This window comes from Nomascus leucogenys, chromosome 4, assembly GCF_006542625.1.
Source record: "Nomascus leucogenys isolate Asia chromosome 4, Asia_NLE_v1, whole genome shotgun sequence".
In the NCBI taxonomy this organism is placed as follows: domain Eukaryota; kingdom Metazoa; phylum Chordata; class Mammalia; order Primates; family Hylobatidae; genus Nomascus; species Nomascus leucogenys.
The window spans coordinates 59,082,126-59,105,473 of NC_044384.1; the positions used below are offsets into that span (position 1 = coordinate 59,082,126).

The 23,348-nt window shown below is 37.6% G+C and overlaps 1 protein-coding gene across 1 annotated transcript in view; it reads left to right on the plus strand.

Moving 5' to 3' along the window:
• USP14 (ubiquitin specific peptidase 14) overlaps positions 1–23,348 on the plus strand; it is a 60,642-nt gene that overhangs the window by 31,630 nt on the left and 5,664 nt on the right. Inside the window, exons 6-13 of the mRNA XM_030810669.1 lie at positions 9,711–9,769; positions 13,519–13,649; positions 14,496–14,576; positions 14,933–15,018; positions 16,090–16,204; positions 19,781–19,846; positions 19,999–20,091; positions 21,485–21,613. Coding sequence (XP_030666529.1) covers positions 9,711–9,769; positions 13,519–13,649; positions 14,496–14,576; positions 14,933–15,018; positions 16,090–16,204; positions 19,781–19,846; positions 19,999–20,091; positions 21,485–21,613 — 760 coding nt within the window. The remainder of the gene's footprint in view (positions 1–9,710; positions 9,770–13,518; positions 13,650–14,495; positions 14,577–14,932; positions 15,019–16,089; positions 16,205–19,780; positions 19,847–19,998; positions 20,092–21,484; positions 21,614–23,348) is intronic.

Genomic DNA, 23,348 nt, shown 5'->3' on the forward strand with positions numbered 1-23,348 from the left:
CCTCTGTTCCTGGGAGAGTGCTCTTTTATGTTTTGGAAAGAGTTCTGTGTAAGCCGGGGAGATTTCATCCTATGTGGTTCTATTTTCCTGAAACCAAAAGAAGTATTTTTTGTTTTTCCTTTTTTTAAAAAAATAAAAAGTGAAAATTACTTTTTTTGCTTTTTGGTTTTCATTTTTAGTATTTTTTCTTTTTTTTGTACAGCAACCTCTGATGCCAAACAAAAGAAGTAGTTTTTGAATTCTAAATTTTCTCAAGAAGAGTGCACTTACTCATAATTGATACAAGATGTCATGGATGGTGGTATGTCTTTGGAAAAATGGCACTAACTGATACAACAAGAATGAAAGAACAGAAAAACATTCCGTGAGAGGTGTTTTACAGCTGGAGATGAGGAAGATCATCCTCACAAATACTTAGCAGAACTTGTCTTTAGCAGGTTCTTTAGAGAGGGAGGTATGGGTCCCGAGTGTGATGGCTCACGCCTGTAATCCCAGTACTTTGGGAGGCCGAGGCAGTTATCTCACTTGAGCTTAGGAATTTGAGACTAACCTCAGCAACATGGCAAAACCCCACCTCTACAAAACAAACAAACAAAAAACCAAAAATTAGCCAGGCATGGTGGTGTGTGCCTGTAGTCCCAGGTACTCAGAGGCTGAGGTGGGAGATTGCACGAGCCTGGGAGGTCGAGCCTGCAGTGAGCCATCAGCGTGCCACTGCACTCCAGACTGGGTAATAGAGTGAGGCCCTGTCTCAAAAAATAAAATATAATATAATGATGGAGGGTAGAAGGGAAGTGTGTTCAAGAGAAATAGACTGGATTAGCTTAAGAGGCAGTAAGGACCAAGAACTGTAGCCACAGGTAAAAATAAGATTTGAAATGGCTTGCTTAATGCCACCCAACAGTGGAATCTCATCATACTCCTGGAGTTAGATTCTCAATTTAGAACCTAGAGTGAAAACTATATGTTATAAAAAATCATCCTAAAATTCTGTAAATTACTTCTCAAAAGACAGTATCATGTGGCTGTATCTGTTGTATTGGAGACTATCAAGCCCCAGCTCTCAATATACACAGCGTTAACAGTTACTAGATTGCTGATTTTCTTTCATTTTTTTTCTTATTTTTCATTTATTTATTTTTGAGACAGAGTCTCACTTCCTCACCCAGGCTGCAGTGCAGTGGTGCGATCTCAGCTCACTGCAGCCTCTGCCTCCCTGGCTTGAGCGATTCTTCTGTCTCAGCCTCCCAAGCAGCTGGAATTACAGGTGTGTGCCACCATGCTTGACTAATTTTTGTAGTTTTAGTAGAGACGGGTTTTGCTATATTGTCCAGGCTGGTTTCAAAATCCTCACAAGTCATCTGCCTGCCTCAGCCTCCCAAAGTGCTGGGATTACAGGCGTGAGCCACTGTGCCCGGCTGAAAATATTTATCTGTAAACACTAGAGTCTCATTCAGTTCAGTGAGATGCTCATATTATGAGAGGTGTGCAAGAACTGAGACGCTCGGAGGGAACAGAAGAGCCCCATATCTCATCTCAAAACTGTCTAGGGGATATGTTCATTGAGTGGAATTGCGTGTGGGATTGCTTACACTACTTAAATTATTTTCTTTTTTTTAGCTTGTTGAGGGCATATCTTCATTTAAAATTTTAAAAATTTTTAAATTATTTTTTATTTTTTGAGACAGGCCCTCGCTCTGTTGCCCAGGCTCTGGAGTGGCACGATCACAGATCACTGCAGCCTTGACCTCTTGGGCTCAAGGATCCTCCTGACTTGGCTTCCCGAGTAGCCGGGACCTCAGGCATGCACCACTATGCCCAGCTGATTTTTTTTTTTTTTTTTTAAATAGAGACAAGAGATGGCTATGTTGCTCAGGCTGGTTTCAAACTCCTGGCCTCAATCAATCCTCCCAGCTCAGTCTGCCAAAATACTGGGATTACAGGTGTGAGCCACCACATCTGGCACACATATCTTCATTCTAAGTAATTGATTTCAACTTGTTCTTGACAAAAAAAATTTAAATAGAAAAGTCTACATATTTGATATTCACTTTTTCTCAGCCATCTTCTCAGCCCTTATGTCAGGATATGATGAAAATGCATCATACATTTAATTCATAGAGATTGAAGATGTGCCCTGGGTTGAATGTGATGGCTCATGCCTGTGATCCCAGTGCTTTGGGAGGCTGAATCTATAGCTTGAGGCCAGAAGTTTAAGACCAGCCTGGGCAACATAGCGAGACCCGCATCTCTACAGTAAAAAAGAAATAGCTGAGTGTGGTGGTGTGCACCTGTAGTTCCAGCTACCCGTGAGGCTGAGCTGGGAGGAATGCTTGAGCCCAGGAGTTTGCAAACTGCAGTGAGCTGTGATGATGCCACTGCACTGCAGCCTGGGCAATGCAATGAGACCCTGTCTCTTAAAAAAAGAAAGAGATGGGCCAGGAGCAGTGGCTCATGCTTGTAATCCCAGCACTTTGGGAGGCTGAGGTGGGCAGATCACCGAAGGTCAGGAGTTCAAGATCAGCTTGGCTAACATGGTGAAACCCCGTCTCTATTAACAATACAAAAATTAGCCAGGTTTGGTGGCGGGCACCTATAATCCCAGCTACTCGGGAGGCTGAGGCAGGAGGGTCGCTTGAACCCGGGAGCGGAGGCTGCAGTGAGCCGAGATTGCACCACTGCACTCCAGCCTGGGCGACAGAGTGAGACTGTGTCTCAAAAAGAGAAAGGGATGAAGATTTGTGTTATATTTGGGTTTTTTCTTTAAACATACGTGTAGCAATGTATGTGTTTTTTATAACCAATTCGAACAGTCTTTTTTTTTTTTTTTTTTTTGAGATGGAGTCTCGCTTTGTCACCCAGGCTGGAGTGCAGTGGCGCAATCTCAGCTCACTGCAAGCTCCGCCTCCTGGGTTCACGCCATTCTCCTGCCTCAGCCTCTCCGAGTAGCTGGGACTACAGGCGCCTGCCACCACGCCCGGCTAATTTTTTTGTATTTTTAGTAGAGATGGGGTTTCACCGTGGTCTCGATCTCCTGACCTCGTGATCCGCCCGCCTCAGCCTCCCAAAGTGCTGGGATTACAAGCGTGAGCCACCACGCCTGGCCTCGAACAGTCTTAAATTTGTGCTCATGTCTTTGTTTTTATGCTTACATATTAACAATTCTGCAGTACATCTTGATGCATAGGATTCTTTGGATCAATTTCTGGAAGTGGAATTGGTGGGTTAATAAATTAGAGTGGATAGTTTGACCTTTTAGATATTGGCAGTTGTTATCCCAAAAGGTAGAAAAATAATGAATGCTACATTCTGTACATATTCATCAATGTAAAATATTATAATGATAAATATTTTTTGATTACTGGTAAGATTGAACTACTTTTTACTCATGAGTTTATTGGTGACTTACATTTCTCTTATAAGGTAAAAATCTAGGTTTCTCTTTTGTTCTCCCATCACCATTTATTGTATATTGATACACATGGATCTTTTATCATATGTATTATTATTAAATATTTTTGAGACCTGTTCCTAGATTTTCTAATTGGGTTTATTTATTGAGGTCTGATTTTTGATATGTGTTTGTATTATGCCATTTTAACCATCTGGTGTATAGTAATGCATCCTTGTTACTTTCAGCATATTACTGGATAGTTTGATCCATATTTTACATCTCTTTGAACTTCATAGTCATGTTGTTCAATACGCCTTTCTCCCTCTAAATGGATATATAGTGGGAGTGTCAGCCTTTGGGATTTTGACCATAATGGCTTTAAGTTTGGGATAAATCGACATTTTTGCAATATTTAGCCTCCCCATCCAGGAAATATAGGCTGTCTCCCCATTGTTTCAGGTCTTATTTTCCTTTCAGTAAGATGGATTTTTTTCACGTGTTTTATTTCCGACTGTTTTGAATTTTTGTGTTTTGTAATGTTAGATGAATTTTCCCTTGTTCATTTTGTTATTGGCCCTGCTAGCTGATGGGAAGAAATCAGGCATACTAATTTCAAATATCAGATTTCCATGGTTCCAAGATATACTTTCCCCTAATATTGAAATAGTCCTTATATTCTATGAAAATTTTAATGTGGTTTTTATTTACCTTGAAAACACATTTATTTACCCTGAAAGCACATTTTATTTATGATGGTATTTATGATTATGATTTATGATATATTTATGAGGAAATAAGGCATATTTTCTATTAGTGTTTGGATTTTCTAAATAGATTATCAAATCCATTACTCAGGTTAGTTTGTCTGTTTCAAGTAGTTTACTTCATGTTTCTTTCGTGTTTCACTGGCTAGAACTTTTAACACAGTGTTAAATAGTAGATGGTTGTGGAATTCTCTCTTGTTTTTGATTTTAGTAAGACTCTTGTATTTTAGGGTTAAATATTGGTCTTGGGTTTGGTGGAAATACTCTTTTTTTCTTTTCTTCTCCTTGTCCTCCCCTCAGGTTTGGTGGAAATATTCTTAAGAATGTTAAGAAAGTATCCCTCCATTTGTTTACTGGAGATTTTTTAAAAATAAGAAATACATGTTAAAATCGTCAAATGTTGTTTGTTGACCTAGTTCTAAGATTTTTCTCACTGGATCTATTTGTGATACATTATGTTAATCGTTAGCCTAATAGTAGACTATATTCCTGATACATTCGTATTCTTTCAATATATAGCGCTGAATTTAATTTGCTGGAACATTTTAAAAGGATTTTTTGGGGTCATTTGTTAGTAAGACTGATTTATAGCATTCTGTCTCCCTCTGGCTTTTTTTCTTTGTGAGGGTTTGGTGTTAGAGTTATGCTAGCTCTATGTCCATCTTTTCTTGGAACTTTTATTTTCTTTCATGTTTTTTATAGGACTGATCTGTTGTTGAAAGCCTTGCCCATGAAATTGTCTGCACTCAGCTTTTTTGGGGTATTTTATTTTATTTTATTTTGAGACAGAGTCTCGCTGTGTTGCCCAGGCTGGAGTGCAGTGGCATGATTTTGGCTCACTGCAACCTCCGCCTCCTGGGTTCAAGTGATTCTCCTGCCTCAGCCTCCCAAGTAGCTGGGATTACAGGCACCCACCACTATGCCTAGCTAATTTTTTGTATTTTTAGTGGTTTAGAGATGTGGTTTCACCATGTTGGCCAGGATGGTCTCGAACTCCTGACCTCGGGTGATCCCCCGTCCTTGGCCTCCCAAAGGGCTGGGATTACAGGCCTGAGCCACCGTGCTTGGCCTTTGGGATATTTTAAATGTACTTACTCTCTTCCAAAATCAGTTTTGGTAATTTATATTTTCCTACAAAATTGTCCTGTCTTTAAATTATTTCAGCTTGAGTTATTCTACTATTGGACCTGTATGTGTTTTTTTTGTATTTTTGTTTCTTATTTGTTATATTTGTGTTTTCCTCCCTTGATTTTCTTGCTAGAGATTTGTATTTTAGTTTTCAAAGAATTGGGTATTGGATTTGTTCATTCAGTTTTTTGAGTTGTCTGATTCATCCTACTTTTGTTTGTATTAATTTTTTCTTATTTCTGTTTACCTTAGGCTTGTTTTATTGTCTATTTTCTAACTTAAAGTTTCATATGTGGATTGTTTACTTACCCTTGTGTAGTAATGAAAGCATTTAGTTCTGAGATTTTGCTTGTTCTCTATTTGTTAGATGAGGCTGTTCAAATGTTAACAAAAACCACTAGAAAGTCTCTTATCTTTTCCTTTTAGCTCAGTTTTTTTTGTTTTTTTTTTTTGAGATGGAGTCTCACTCTGCCTCCAGGCTGGAGTGCAGTGGCACGATCTCGGCTCACTGCAGCCTCTGCCTCCTGAGTTCAAGTGATTCTCCTGCCTCAGCCTCCCAAGTAGCTGGGACTACAGGTGCGTGTCACAACACCCAGCTAGTTTTTGTATTTTTATTAGAGACAGGGTTTCATCATGTTGGCCAGGATGGTCTCGATCTCTTGACCTCGTGATCCACCTGCCTCGGCCTCCCAAGTGCTGGGATTACAGGCATGAGCCACCGTGCCTGGCGCGTTTATTTTTGATTATTGAATTATAACATGCGAAAGTATACAAATTATAAGTGTACAACTCAATGAATTGTCCCAGGGTGAACACATCCATATACCCAAAATAAAGGCAGAACCCTTCTAGCACTCTGAAAATCCCCTCACAGATCTTAATCACTACCACCGTTTATGTTTCCCAAATTGGAAATACTATCCTGACTTCTAATCTCATAGATCAGTTTTACCAATTTTGAAGTCTTTATGAACAGAAATGTACAAATTGGGCCCATTTGTCTGGCTGATGACTGGGTAATGGGTCTGGCTCATGATGTTTAGTGTATCCATGTTCTGTGTATTGTTGGTTCATTTATATTCATGCTGTATAGTATAGTATTCCATTGTGTCCTGTACTACCAATTTATTATCCATTCTTCTTTGATGAATATTTGGTTTATGTTCAGTTTTTGGTGATTATGAAAAAATATACTCTGAATATTCTAGTACATTTTTGGGCACATGCATTTGTTTCTGTTGGGTATATATGAGTATGTATGTATATGCACAAAATATATATGAGTGAAACTGCTGGGTCATAAAAGGATGTATATATTCAGTTTTAGTATGTTTTGCCAACCAGTTTCAAAAACGGAGGTACCAATTCATATTTTCATTAGCATTATATGTTTTTCATTTGTTCCACACCCACCCCCAAGAGTTTAAGCCAAGTTATTTAGCCAGTGGATTTAGAAACACATATATGAAAGCATATGTTATAAAATGTACTTTATTTCACTATAGGTAAGGATTGTGGCCTACATAACTTTTGGTTTTTGGAAATTTGAGTTTGTCTTTTTGATCTGATATATGATTGAATATTTCATAGGGACTAGAAAAGTCAAAATGTCCTCTCTTTGTAGGTGTCAAAGTATAATAGACATTAGGTTAATTTTATTATGTTCAGATTTTCTATATCATTACTTTTTATTTATTGACTTGACAGAGATAAGGAAAGATTCTCAGTACTTTTGACTGTAAAACCTCTCAGTATTTCTGTCAGTTTCTCTTTTTATTTTCTAAGTTTTTCTTTATAAACTTCAGTGTTAATGTTATTTGGCTTAATGGATGGTTTTACATTAATTAGGAATTACATTTTATTGCTCTAATATGGGAATTTTTTTGGATATTAAATTACATATGATCTTCCTTAGTTACAAAAAAGGTTGATAATTCATTAGTGTATCTTTGCCATAAATGTAGAAATAGTTACATATTCATGTTACCCTATAACGAGAAGTAAAATTCAGTAACAGCAGCAATTATATAGCTAATTACATACCCAAGTGATGTTCTGGGATATGTCTGCTATATTAGTACTTCATTTTAATTTCAAAAATGCCTTTTAAGAAGTTGCTAAAATGTCTTTTTTTTTTTTTTTTTTTGAGACGGAGTCTCGCTGTGTCACCCAGGTTGGAGTGCAGTGGCGCGATCTCGGCTCACTGCAAGCTCCGCCTCCCGGGTTCACGCCATTCTCCTGCCTCAACCTCTCCGAGTAGCTGGGACTACAGGCGCCCGCCACCACGCCCGGCTAATTTTTTTGTATTTTTAGTAGAGACGGAGTTTCACCGTGGTCTCGATCTCCTGACCTCGTGATCCGCCCGCCTCGGCCTCCCAAAGTGCTGGGATTACAAGCGTGAGCCACCGCGCCTGGCCGGAAGTTGCTAAAATGTCTTAACAGGGAAATGTGATGATTTTCAGGTTTTTAAAAATGAACACACATAATTCAGGCATTATTGTGAATTATTGTGTGTTGAAAAATTAAGAAAGTTTGTTGCGTCACAGCAGTTTCCGAAAGATGCAAACAAATGAAAAAGGGAAAAACAAAATCCTTCAATTGAGTACAGTTTAACACAATACTCTCTGTGATTTCTTTTGTACTACTTAACATAAGCCTAGAGGTTTTGCTTTTTAAATTGAGATATAATTCACATCTAGTGAAATGCATATATCTTAAGTGTTTGGTTTGATCGGTTTTGACAAATGCAAATTCTCTGTAATCCATTTGCCTGTCAAAGTATAGAACATTTCTATCATCTCAGAAAATTTCTTGTGCGTGCCTTTTCTCAGTTAATCCTTATCCTCTCCAGCCCCTTCCAGCAACTACTGATTTCATATTAGTTTGCACATTCTGAAACGTAAAATAAATGGAATCCTACAGGTCGTGCTTTTCTTTTGTTCTGGCTTGTTTCACTCAGTATCTAGCTTGGAGATCCATTCATATTATTATTGACTAGATCAGTAATTCTGATTGTTCCACAATCTTGCCAATATTGGGTGATACTAGTTTTTTTTTAATTTTGATTTTAATCACTCTAATGGGTGTGTAGTATGTACGCATAGTTTAATCATAGTGCATATGCAGTCTCCCTCCCACTTAGTATTGTATGTCTTTTTGACTATAGCCATCCAAGAGGTATGAAGTGTTAATTTCGTTGTCAACCATTGATTTTTGATATTATAAACAGGTTTCTTTTGTGTCATTTGCAGTTAGAGAGCTTTTACTCTAACCTTTTTTCCTAAAGTAGACTTACTTGTTGAAATGAATTTTTTAGTGAAAAAGTGTGATCGCTTATATCTACTTCATTTGACGGCTCATGTATCTTAGAATAACTTAGAATTTCAGCAGCTTCTCCAGCATCATATATGCAGCTAATAGTATTGATGCGATGAAAAATACTGTTCTTTACATTTTTGCTTCATAACCACAAGACAATTCTTAACAGTGCATTAACTGAATGATAATTTCTGAGCTTTTGTCATAAGACATTGTGTGAGTAATGACTGTGGTTTGAATAGTCATTTGAAAAGGAATTTGCATGGCCAGTTTTTTGTACTGTTGCAAATTAAGTGAGGATCATAAAGCTGAAAGTGAATTTAGAAATCATTCAATAGAAGCTCCTCAGTTTACAGATGAGCAAACTGACCTAAAACCTTAAGTGACCTATTTAATGATACACAGCAAACTAATGCTGAGTGTAGGTGTATGATTTTTGATTGAGCGTTTTTGATCTAATGCTTATTTCTTCCAAGTTATTTCAGAGATTGTGTTATTTTATTTTCTTTGTAATTAATGAATAGTTTTGTTTCACAGTACTCTCAGAAAATATTTGTTTAGCTGGGTACAGTGGCTCATGCCTGTAATCCCAGCACTTTGGGAGGCCGAGGTGGGTGGATCACCTGAGGTCAGGAGTTTGAGACCAGCCTGGCCAACATGGTGAAACCCTGTCTCTACTAGAAATACAAAAATTAGCTGGGCATGGTGGCGGACGCCTGTAATCCCAACTGCTTGGGAGGCTGAGGCAGGAGAAATTGCTTGAACCCAGGAGGTAGAGGTTGCAGTGAGTCGAGATCATGCCATTGTACTCCAACTTGGGCGACAAGAGCAAAACTCTGTCTCAGAAAATAAAAAATAAAATGTTTGTTTTATATGAGTTTGACAAAGGGAAAGAGCCTAAAGTAGGCTACATCTAAATTCCCTTTTCAGCATTCTTTTTTTCTCCATATAATGCAAGACCAGAAGAGAAGAAAAGGAAAGGTGGGAACAGCTCTGAGGAACTTGCAGTTGAGGGTGTCATAATAACTCCTTTTAACTGGTTTCTTCCCATTTGAGTGTTAGAATGAATTGAATTCTATTGTTTAATTCTGCTTGAATGTTCCTAGGTATGCAGGTGCCTTGAGAGCTTCAGGGGAAATGGCTTCAGCACAGTATATTACTGCAGGTTTGTATACTAAATATACTACTTTTTGATAGGAGTAAGACATTTTATTTTTCGTTCACAATCCTTTGCAGTTTACAGAATGTCTTTTGTAAAACATCACCTCATTAAGCTTGGAGTGTACATTATACTTAAGTTAAACAACTTGGTACTTATTTTATCATCCAGATTATAAATCAGTGATGTCTGTCCTTTGTGAAAAATAATCTTTGGATTTTTTTGGATTAAATTATAATTTTGGCTTCAGGTTTGATTTGTATAATATATCTTTGGGGTTGACTCTGGGGATAGCCAGCGACGGGTTTTATCACAATTGATGTATCATTATAAAAGAGGGTCTTAGTGAGTATTGGTGTAAAGAAGTGATGTGTGTGAGGAGAAATAGTAATCTTAAAGGATAGAAATAACTGGTTTCTTCATTGCATAAGAGAATATACCCCTCACCTAATTTTGTACATTTTGATACTGTTAAATCTTTGGGTTAGGTCAATAGGGTTTTACAGCCATGCCTTTTTTTTTACTCTCTCTCTAACAGCTTTGTTGATATAGTGTACATATCATAAAGTCTGCCCATTTAAAGTGTCTAATCATTGTTTTAGTTATCCACAGAGTTGTGCAAATGTTACTAAAATGTTAATTTTAGAACATTATCATTCCAAAAAGCAACTTCATAACATCTAGCAGTCACCTCCTTTCCCATTTCTAGCCCTACCCGAACATTTATCTATGTGTTCTTTCTCTCTAGATTTGCCTACTCTGGACTTTTGCTCTAAATGGAATTAAATAATATGTAGTCTCTTGTGACTGGTGTCTTTCACTTAGTATAATGTTTTCAGAATTCATCCACATTGTGACATGTATCAGTGCTTCATTCTTTTTTATTGCTAAATAAGAGTGCCTTGTATGGACATGCCACATATCATTTATCCATTCATCATTGGTGGATATTTGGGTTGTTTCCACTTTTCGACTATTACAAATACTCCTGACATTCGTGTACAAGTCTTGGTGTGGACAAATGCTTTCATTTCTCTTTGGTAGGTATCTAGGAGTGGAATTAATTGCTGGGTCATATGGTTACTATATTTAACCTTGTGAGGAACTGCCAGAATTTTCCAAAGGAGTCGCACCATTTTACATTTCCCCCAGAAGGTTATGAGGGTTCTGATTTCTCCGTGTCCTTACCAGCACTTAGTATTGTATGTCTTTTTGACTATAGCCATCCAAGAGGTATGAAGTGTTAGTTTCGTTGTCAACCATTGATTTTTGATATTATAAACAGGTTTCTTTTGTGTCATTTGCAGTTAGAGAGCTTTTACTCTAACCTTTTTTCCTAAAGTAGACTTACTTGTTGAAATGAAGTTTTTAGTGAAAAAGTGTGATTGCTTATATCTACTTCATTTGACGGCTCATGTATCTTAGAATAACTTAGAATTTCAGCAGCTTCTCCAGCATCATATATGCAGCTAATAGTATTGATGCGATGAAAAATACTGTTCTTTACATTTTTGCTTCTTGATTTTTTAACTTTTTGTTTTGAAATACATTTAAATTTACAGAAAAGTTGTAAGAATTCACCAGTTACTAACTTTTAGTCGCATTTGGTTTCTCATTTTTCCGTTATGCATGTAATTTTTTTCTGAACCATTTTAGAATAAGGCGCCAGACAGCAGGTGTTTTATTCCTGAATACTTCAGTATGTATTTCCTAACAATAAGGACATTCATAACCACAGACAATTCAATTCTTAATTTTCAGAATCTGGGCTGGGTGTGGTGGCTTATGCTTGTAATCCCAGCACTCTGGGAGGCTGAGGCGGGCAGATCACTTAAGGCCAGGGGTTTGAGACCAGCCTGGCCAACATGGCGAAACCCCATCTCTACTAAAAATACAAAAATTAGCCAGGTGTGTTGGTGCATGTCTGTAATCCCAGCTACTCGGGAGGCTGAGGCACGAGAATCGCTTGAACCTGGGAGGCTGAGGTTACAGTGAGCTGAGATTGTGTCACTGCACTCCAGCCTGGGCAACAGACTGAGACACTGTCTCAAAAAACAAACTTTTTTTTTAGAATTTGGGAGTTTCACACAGTACCTTAAAATACAGTCTTTATTCAGATTTTGCCAACTGTCCCAGTATTGTCCATTAAAAAAGTTTTTTTTTCCTGCTTCAGGATTCAGTTTAAGATCCCACATTGCATTTAGTTGTTATGTCTTATTAGTCTCTTTTAATCTATATTTCTTCTTGACCTTTTTCTTTCAAACTAATGAAATACTTTTGAGATGCTCTGTTGATGATATATACTAGATCTTAAATCTGTTTTTTTGAGTAGTGTATAAAGTATTGTTAAAATGTAGGCTTTTATTTAAAAAAATAATTAGCTTGGTAGTGATGCCCAAATTTCAGCCTTCCTTCCAAAAATATTTTTTAAACATTGTGTTCAGTTTTGTTATTCAGGAACATTTTATTGAGCCCCTGCTTTGTGCTAAGTTGCTGCAGTATTTGGTGGGTTCAGTCTGTGTAATGATGTTAGGTGACATTTCACATCTTGGGTATTAATAAAACATACAAGTTGAGATAAGCTAGAGGAAGAGTTTTGCTGTACATGAAGGAGGGCAAGGTATGATCACTAGGAAGTCAGCAGAGAAGAAATGGTTCGAACTCCAAGAGAACAGACTAGTCCATGACTGTGAGATTCATGCTGCTGAGAGGGGTAAGTGAAAAGAAGATTTTCTGAAGAAGGTAAATTCTTAGTAGTTTTGGTTCTTAGCTGTCCAGTAGAGTCCGCTGTTTAAGGACCCAGATTTAAATCTCCAGGAGTTGAGTAGATGAGAACCAACTATAGGTTTAAAGGGAGGTAAGTTGGGAGAGGTGACCTCTATCCTGATCTTGGCAGAGTAGCAGAACAATTACATTATGCCTGTTTGTCCCTAAACAGAGGTTATGTGTTCTTTGTACTGAATTAAAACACCCTGCTTTGTTTGGGAAGACAAAGGCTGGCAAGAAGAGAGAGAGAGGCAGGGCTCAGAGTTGTTTACAGCTAGTGATTGCTTTGTAAGGTCTTCTGGTGAGTTCTTTAAGATTTAAAAATGGTTTTTTTTTTCTTATTGAGAGTCCAACAATTGTCAAAGAGTAGATACACTTAAAAATATTTAAGCGGCTGGGCGTGGTGGCTCACACCTGTAATCCCAGCACTTTGGGAGGCCGAGGTGGGCAGATCACAAGGTCAGGAGTTCGAGACCAGCCTGGCCAACATGGTGAAACCCTGTCTCTACTAAAAAAAAATGCAAAAATTAGCCAGGCATGGTGGCATGCTCCTGTAATCCCAGCTACTCGGGAGACCCTTCTGGGTTCAAGCAGTTCTCCTGCCTCAGCCTCCTGAATAGCTGGGGTTACAGGCTGAAGTGAGCGGATCATGAGGTCAGGAGTTGGAGACCAGAGCCTGGCCAGCATGGTGAAACCCCGTCTCTACTAAAAAAAATATACAAAAAATTAGCTGGGAATGATGGCGTGTGCCTGTAATCCCAGCGACTCTGGAGGCTGAGGCAGGAGAATTGCTTGAACCCAGAAGGCAGAGGTTGCAGTGAGCCGAGATCGCACCACTGCACTCCAGCCTGGGCAATGGAGCAAGACTCCATCTCAAAAAAAAAAAAAAATTGAGTAGGTTTTTGTTTGTATTAATTAAAATTAATTTACAGTCGCGTGTATTAAATATGTGACTGTTTTACTAAGGCAACTTTTGCTTTGTCTTTAAGCCCTTAGAGATTTGTTTGATTCCATGGATAAAACTTCTTCCAGTATTCCACCTATTATTCTACTGCAGTTTTTGCACATGGCTTTCCCACAGTTTGCCGAGAAGGGTGAACAAGGACAGTATCTTCAACAGGTAATTAGGGCAAGGTATTTTTCATTCTGTAAATGTAAAACTTAGGTTTCCTACATTTACCATACTTATTGGAACATAGTTCGAAATATAAACATCAGTCTTTTCTAGTTCATGCCACGGCTGTCTCTTGCCTGGAGCCGCACAGTAGTCTTAACTGACCATCTGGCCTCTGCCTTTGCCCTTTTGCAGTTTCTCTACACAGCCCGCAGTATCCTTTTTAAAATGAAGATAGGATTATGTTGGCCCCTTGTTCAGTACTCCCTAGTGATTTTCTACGGCAGTCCTAAATCCTCTAGCCCCTGGCTTTCTCTCTGAGTTCATCACTACCACTCTGCCCCTTGCTTGCCTCTCTCCAGCCACACAGGCTTCCTTAAACCCTTCAAGTGCCCTCTTCCTGCAGGGCCTTTGCTCTTGTTCTTTGGCTGTCAGATAAGTGCAAGACCAGCTCCCTCACCTCCTTCAGGTCTCATGGCTCCAAGGCCAAAGCCTCAGGCTTTCCCTGATGACCTAATTGAAATAGCACACTTCCCTTCCCCTGATCAGTTACTGTTTCCATCCTTTTTTTCGCTTCATAACCCTTATCTCTACTTGAATTTTATATTTTCACTGCTATTATGCTGAGTATCTAGTACAGAGTTTAGCACAAATTGGAGCTCAGCAGATGTCTGTTGAATGAATAAGCTATTCTGGAATTCTTTATTTTTTGGAAGATCGTATGTCTTACTTGGCTTAATACTTTTAAAGAAGGAAACCACTTTCTTGCCTAGGAGACAGTGATTATTTTGGAAGAACTTTGTAGATCATTCACTGCCAGGATTACTTACTTTGTCTTTCTTTACATTATAGGATGCTAATGAATGTTGGATACAAATGATGCGAGTATTGCAACAGAAATTGGAAGCCATAGAGGATGATTCTGTTAAAGAGGTAATTGAAATATATTTGTGATTGTAGACTTTTGTTATACCTTGATTTTTTTATTATTTTTTTCCCCTCAAAGGCTTAAAATAAGTTCATCTTATAGGTAGATGTGTATTTAAATACTTTAGATGCTCAATCTGTACTCAGAATTTGGAAGCTTGCATACGACATTTAAATTTAATGTATTATTTATTAAACTTAATTCATTGTTGATTTTTGGTAATGTTTTTTGAAGGATTTTACAGTAAGGGACTACATTTTTAAAAACTTAAATATGTATTACTAAACTGGATTGTGTGGAAGAAAATCTACATTGATATTTATATAAAGTTGGAATTTTTATTTTATTTTAATTTTTGCAGACAGACTCTTCATCTGCATCGGCAGCAACACCTTCTAAAAAGAAAAGTTTAATTGATCAGTTCTTCGGTGTTGAGTTTGAAACTATGTATCCTTATGAGCTAAGATATAGACTATACTCATACCTTATTAGAATTGGCATAAATAGCATCACTGGCTGATTGATTGGTGGTGGGTAGAAGAAACATACTTCAGAGGTTTTTTTTTTTGAGACGGAGTCTTGCTCTTGTCGCCCAGGCTGGAGTGCAATGGTGTGATCTTGACTCGCTGCAACCTCCGCCTCCCAGGTTCAAACAGTTCTGCCTCAGCCTCCCAAGTAGCTGGGATTACAGGCGCATGCCACCATGCCCAGCTAATTTTTTGTATTTTTAGTAGAGATGGGGTTTCACCCTCTTGGTCAGGCTGGGTATTGAACTCCTGACTTTAGGTGATTTACCCGCCTCAGCCTCCAGGTGTGAGCCACCGTGCCCAGCCCAGAGGTTTTTATACCTAAAAAAATACAATAATGGAAATGAGGAATTTGGAAAAATATACCTATTGGAGTGATCTTGAAGGATAATAGGATTATTCATTATGTTTTGATTAATATAATTATTTTAAATTTATTTATTGAAGGATATTTATTTTTTGCTAAGAACATCTTTAGCAGAGTCTACCTCATTTTCATTCACCTTATAAAGAATTAATTTCTTATATGTCATAGTGACTGTTAATAATAACTTTTAAAATAAAAAAAGAATTTTTTAATTGTATAAAATGGTGTGTATCAACTATATACATGAGATTGAACCAGTTAATAAAACATGAATCAGGAAAGTACTGTTTTCTAGGTCACGGTTAGAAAAACTTAGAAAAAATTTATGTTTATGTACCTTTGGGTGTCTAAGACCATTATAAGACCATACTAAATACCAGCTTATAGTTTAGAGTTTATTGCAGTTTATCTTTTAATACACATTTATTACTCGTTGTTTCTAGAATTGTTGGTAGCCAAATGAATATTCTTAAGTATGTTGAAATGAATCTTGGGAGACTAAAATGTTTTAAATGCCAATGAATGATACTATTAATTTTAATGGAATTAGGATAATGTATTATATTCAAGAGTATATAACAAATTGAATACCCGTTGGCATATTCCTTATCTTAGTTTACAAAGCATGAAATGTACAGAATCTGAAGAAGAAGAAGTCACCAAAGGAAAGGAAAATCAACTTCAGCTTAGCTGTTTTATCAATCAGGAAGTCAAGTATCTTTTTACAGGACTTAAATTGGTAAGGACAATCCCAGTCCATCCTTGTTGTTTGTGAATTCCATGTTTGCGAGTAAGCCAAAGTCATTATTTGCAGGGCTTTAATGGTCATTTGTAGACATGTGCAGAGCAATACACATTTTGAGTTGCCCGATACACACAGTCCCATCTGAGGTCAAACAAGTACTTGGCCTTCTTGTTTCAGCTTGGTAAACAAATGTCATTTTAGCAGGAATGTTAGCACCGTTGTTTTAAAAAAAAATTTCTGCTTTTTGTTGGTTATTTCACTGTTTAAGATGACCCCCCAAGCATAGGGCTGAGTGCTGTCTAGTGTTTCTAAGTGTGGGAAGGCTGTGATGTGCCTTACTAAGAAAATATACTTGTTAGAGAAGCTTCAGTTGGGCCTGAGTTGCGCTGTTGGCTCTGAGTTCAGTGTTAATTAATCAACACAGTATGTGAAATAAGGTGTCTTTAAACAGAAACACACATTAAACAAGGTTATGTATTGATTGGTTGATGAAAATGTTGTGATCAAAGGCTGGCGGGAATCTAATCCTGTATTTCTCCTAGGAGCAGTGGTTCAGTATTCACTGATTCAGTGCTTGTGGTGACTTTGTAGAACATAATTACTGTGACTAACAACATCAACTGTATAGTCAGAAATCAAACAAACTTCAATGAGCTCTTCATTTCATAGACAAAAGCATTATTGACATGGTTGCATATGCTAACAAATATTGGGATGTCTCACTTTTTAATCACTGGATGTTCCTGCTTCACACTGTGAAGAAGCACCTAGTGCTTTGTGCTGTACCTTGCTTTATTTTAAAGCACTCAAGAAATGTTTGTTGAATAATTTACATGTTTGTTAAGATTTTTCCTTAGAGATAGTTGTTTTCATGGGCCCTACAACTTAGTTGAACTATTAACTTTAAGGAAAATTACTTAACCTAAGCTTCTGTTTTCTTACGTGAAAATGAGAGTAACTATAGGGTTGTTTGTGGGTTTGTGCTCTTAAGCATTAAGGGTGATCATATAATGTATTGTCTAAACCAGGACACTGGTGGAGAGTGAATGAGGGTATGTTAGTAATTATGCAGTATAAACTGGGATTTTTCTGTGCAAATCAGGGCATGTAGTTCTTCTGCCATTGCATTGTCTTGCAGTTGAGGCCCTGGAATTTAAGTAACCTAATTGGCTTTTGGCAGAGCCAGAACTAGAACTTGCTTCTTTCATTATTCAGTTACTGCTGCCTTTCCAGTGCCATACTAAAGAATACGGACTCACATAAAATGTCAGCTTCCACTCTGCTAATAAGCCCGTGGATAAAACATAACGGTTTTGCTTGCTGACTTATTAATTTGGTATGCTTTGGGGATATGTATATCTCTCGAAGGATCTCCCCATTTGAACTGGTATCTTTTAATAGTTTTCAAATTACAGTTCATGTGATTCCACTTCAAAAGCACTGATAATTAGGATTGTTTATTTTATTTTATTTTCTTTCTTTCTTTCTTTTTTTTTTTTTTTGAGACGGAGTCTCTCTCTGTCGCCCAGGCTGGAGTGCAGTGGCACAATCTCAGCTCACTGCAACCTCTGACCCCCAGGTTCAAGCGATTCTCCTGCCTTAGCCTCCTGAGTAGCTGGGACTACAGGTGCATGCCACCACGCCTGGCTGATTTTTCGTATTTTTGGTAGAGACAGGGTTTTGCCATGTTAGGCTGGATGGTCTCGATCTCCTGACCTTGTGATCCGCCCACCTCGGCCTCCCAAAGTGCTGGGATTACAGGAATGAGCCACCGTGCCCAGCCAGGATTATTTATTTTAAAAGTTAGCTTCTTCCTAAACACAGTTGTATGAAAAATAAATACATGAATAAAAGTTAGCCATTGCAACATCTAGATATTTGAAGAAGGTCCTGGAGGGCAGAATTTTTAAAAATTTTGGTTGATCCTCTTTGCTGTCTCCTTTAACCATGACCAATAAAGAGAAGTCTTGAAGGAAGAAAAGTCAGTGAAAAATGATGAGGCATTGGAATAGGTCTTCTGTGCAGAGGCCTAGTTTGGGCAGAGGGGGTGGGTTGAAAAATACTGAAGCAGGACATGGATTATATTGATAAACAAGATGGTTTGTTATCTGGGGGCTCTCATCTACAGTTTGGGGTAAGGTTGGCAAGGGGAAGGGTTGGTAAATGGGCATAAGAAGAAGAGAGAGTGAGTCATGCTCTGTCTTACAATACCTAGGGGAGAGTTTTGAGCCAGTGTGGATATGAACATGGTGACTTTTAAGAGAAATTCATTTAAAAACACACAAAACTACTTAACTCCCAGGAGCCAAATCATGTAAGGCATGGTGTGCAAGTTTCAGGATATACCAGCAAATGAAGTCTCAGTGTGAATTGGAGAGTGTGGAGTGGAGTGCTTTGGCAGGGACTCTCCAGGATAGTGTTTTCTTCACAATTTTGTAAAAGTATAGGAAAACCGAACATACCCAGAAGGTCTAGATGATAGTGGATTGGTGATAATATTAAGATTTCACCAGATATACTTTCTTGAAAAACATGTATTCCTAAAATGTATTTATTTCCTTTATAACTTTTAAGATATTTTATCTTTTGTTCTGATAATTCCTGAGTAATTTGGCTTGGTTTCTCTACTGCTTTGCTGCTGAATAAACTTGGTTAAATGTTAAAAAGCTACTCCACAGTGATTCCTTTTGTAATATGATTAGTAATTTTAAAAAAATCAGACGTTAAAAATTATTATACAAGTGTAACATGCTTAAACATTACCAGTAGGTTATTTTAATTCTATTTTCTTTTTTGCTTATTTTCTTAAAGCAGAGCACATAAGTAGTGCTAATTCTTTCTATAACATTAGAAATAGTAGTGAATGTTTGTTAAATGTAGAGTATATGCCAAGTATTTTACCAGGTTTTCTACATGTACTGACTGTAATTCTAACAATAACACTATAACATAGATTACCACTACCACCTTTTCCAAATGATGCCCAGAGGGATAAATACCATTTCCACTGTTACACGGGCTGTAAGAAGCGGAAAGGTGATCATGCTGGTTGAGATATGTGCAGTAGCTAAAGGCTTTCCCACATCTGTTAGGTTAACAGAGGTTTCTGTGTTACGACTTTTTTCAAATTTAACAATAATTGATTGGTGCTGATTGGCTTTTACACATAAAACATAAAGAACAGGAGTTTCTTGGGCTCTCTTAATTTTCCTCTAGAGTGAATATTCTGATAATAAACAGGAATGACAAAGCTTTGTTATGTAAAATATAATGTAAAATTCTCTGAATCTAAGCATCATTTGGGGCGTGACTAAAAAAGAGCAAACAATATTTACACTTGGAGGAATCCACAACAATGTAAATTATTTGATGCCTTATAAGAATTGAACAGTATCTAAAAGTCTTCCCATATTGTCATCAAATTGTGTCTCGGTGGTATAAACCCATTGATGTACTGTATGTTGCCTATTAAGTAGTGCTAGTTTTTAAAAGGCTTAGTGGTGTGATTCTATATTGCAGAAATAAAATTTTTAAAACTAATGTTTGGTCTTCTGTTATGTTCTTTTTTAGCGACTTCAGGAAGAAATCACCAAACAGTCTCCAACGTTGCAAAGAAATGCCTTGTATATCAAATCTGTAAGTTATGCAGTCTTTTCAAAGCCAAATTCCGCTTCATTGAAATATTTCCAGTTAATTAATTTTATCCAGTCTTAATTTTTACCACCAAAGAATTAAAACTTGTATGGTATTTTGATGTAATGGGATTTCTGTCCATTTTCTCTCCTCAGTCCAAGATCAGCCGGCTACCTGCTTACTTGACCATTCAGATGGTTCGATTTTTTTATAAAGAGAAGGAATCTGTGAATGCCAAAGTTCTTAAGGTTAGTAATGAACTTTACTTTGTATAAGAAATGTAATTCTTTGAAGGTAATTGCTAACTTACAATTGCTTTCATTATTCCTTTAGGAATAGTTAAGCTTTCTTTGAAATATTTAGGGGAGTTATTAATATTAGACAAGTGATTCTTAACTCAGAACGTATATTAGAATTATCTATTGTCTTTTTTATTTTTAATTGTACACATGCCTGGCTTCTCCCTCACCCCCAAACATCTGGGTAGGTCTTCGGTGGGGCCTAGGATATTATATTTTTTAAAAGATTCATATACAATTCTGATGGCTCTCCTGCACTACCCAGAAATAGTGCCCTAGACCACATCCTCAGCTTCAGGGATACTGATCCAGTAGGCTTGGAGATGGGCATGAGGTAGGGAGTGATAACACTCTGCACTATATTCTAGGTGATTTCTTTCTTTTTTTTTGAGATGGGGTCTGGCTCTGTCACCCAGGTTGGAGTGCAGTGGCGTGATCTCGGCTCACTGCAAGCTCTGCCTCCCGGGTTCATGCCATTCTCCAGCCTCAACCTCCTGAGTAGCTGGGACTACAGGTGCCCACCACCGCGCCCGGCTAATTTTTTTAATATTTTTAGTAGAGATGGGGTTTCACCGTGGTCTCAATCTCCTGACCTCTTGATCCGCCTGCCTGGGCCTCCCAAAGAGTTCCTTTCTTTCAGATGAAAGGAGAAAGAGTTAAATCACTGGTGCCCAAAGAGTACTTAAATTGTAATCCCTTGATTTAGGATCCAGCCTCAGAATCTGTTTTTGTTGAGTTGTAGTTCTGCTACATCTCCATAGAGTCCTGGGAGGGGCCTATCATTTTAGCCTTTTGAGCTTAAATTCTTAGTATATTTTAAAATATACTTAGCGTTGTATGAGAAGGTTAAATGTAGTTTAAGTATCTAGTGTTGTATACTTTAAATATATACTACTATAAGCTATTGAACTATATCACTATTATTTCTATGTAAAGTTGTATTTCAAATTAAAAAAAAAAAAACAAACATAAGTTTATTCCAGTTTGGGAGATCCATTATTTTCACAGCAGCTTGTCTAATATTTCTGAGATGTTTCTTTTCTCAGGTAAATTTTGGTACTTCCTCTGTGGTTAGTTTTGTGGGTTAGAGTATTTAATGGAAAAACATGTTTTAAAAATTTCTCACCTTAAAAAAGTTAGAACCAGATCATTCTTGAAAATAGGCACTCTTAAGAGGTTTTCAACTGCAGATTTCCAAGTGATTTTCACAGATTTTATTTTCAACTGTATCTGAATTATGAAAGAATTACTTCAGATATGTGATACTTTAAATAAATGTCTTTATAAATGTAAATAAATATCTTTATAAATGTGTTTACACATGTTTTCTGTTTGTATATAGGATGTCAAATTTCCTCTTATGTTGGATATGTATGAACTGTGTACACCAGAACTTCAGGAGAAAATGGTGTCTTTTCGATCCAAATTCAAGGATCTAGAAGATAAAAAAGTGAATCAGCAGCCAAATACAGTAGGTTCTTACTGCTGACTTTATACTCTTAATATCTTAATCTCCCATCAGTGCTCAGCAATTACTCTTTTTTTTCCTGCTTCATTTTTCCTTCAGAACTATACTTTGTATAGTATTAATAAAAATGGATGAATCTGTATTACGATTAGCAGGTATACACATCCTCCATATATTGGTGCAGATCTTTAAAGTTTTGCATGTGTTTTATTTTATTTTCCTTTTTTTTTTTTGTGACAAGGTCTTCCTTTGTCACTCAGGTTCACTGCAGTCTCAACCCCCCAGGCGCAAATGATCCTCCCACCTCACCCTCCCAAGTAGCTGGGACCACAGGCGTGTGCCACCATGCCCAGCTATTTTTTTGTATTTTTGGTAGAGACAGGGTTTTGCCATGTTGCTCAGGCTAGTCTCGAACTCCTGAGCTCAGGCGATCTGCCCACCTAGGCCTCCCAGAGTGCTGGGGATTATAGGCATGAACCACCACACCTGGCCTTTAGGCATGAGAAACAGGAACTCTACTTAGAGTAAATGAGTCCTTTGTGGTAGAAAAAGCTTGATATTTTCTTTCCCCCCGTAATCTGTAGCTCATATTCCTTTTATACTTATCTCCTCAAAGTACTTCACATAAAACCTTACCTAGTGTTGACCTTGATGCAGTCAAAATACAGTACATTTCCACCACCACAAAGATCTTGCATTATTGCCACAGGGCCACTTTTCTTCTGCCATACCCCTTCCTTAATTCCTGACAACTACCAACCCGTTCATTTCTATAATTTTTGTCATTTCAAGAAAGTTGGCCAGGCATGGTGGCTCACGCTAGTAATCCCAGGACTTTGGGAATCTGAGGCAGGAGGATCACTTTAGGCCAGGAGTTCGAGACTGTCCTGGGCAACATAGTGAAACCCTGTCTCTACAAAATATGAAAATAAAAAAAAAATCAGTTGGATGTGGTGGCATACACTGGTAGTCCCAGCTACTTGGGAGGCTGAGATGAGAGGATCGCTTGAGGCCAAGAGTTAAATGCTGTAATGAGCCATGATTGTGCCACAGCACTCCAACCTATATAACAAAGCAAGACCCTGTTTCTAAAAAAAAAATTATACAAATGGAATAAAAACTCTTTCACTTTTTAATATAACCTTTCTCACTCAGCATAATTCTCTGGCGACTCATCCAGGGTGTTGTGCATATCAGTTGCTCCTTCCATTTCATTGCTGATCAGTATTCCCTGGTGTGAGTTTACCACAATCTGCTTCACCATTCACCAATTGAAGAACACCTGGGTTGTTTCTAGTTTTTGTCTGTGATGAATAAACCTGCTGTAAACATTTGTGTACAGGTTTTAATGTAAACGTAAGTTCCATTTCTGTGCAATGAATGCCTAGGAATGCAGTTGTTAGATTGCATGGTAGTTGCATGTTTAGTTTTTCAAGAAACTGCCAGATACTTTCTAGAGTGGCTGTACCATTTTACATTTCCACCAGCAAGGTGTGACTGATTCACTTTCTCTGCATTTGGTGTTGTCACTATTTTTCATTTCAGCCATTGGATGGTTTATAGTGATACTGTGTTTTCCTTTGCACCTTCCTAGTGGCTGATGAAGCTGAGCATGTCTTCATGTGTTTATTTGCTATCTGTATATCCTCTTTTGTGAAATGCTTCCTCTTGTCTTTTCCCTATTTTCTAATTGGACTGTTTTTTCACTCTTGAATTTTGAGAGTTCTCCATATTCTAG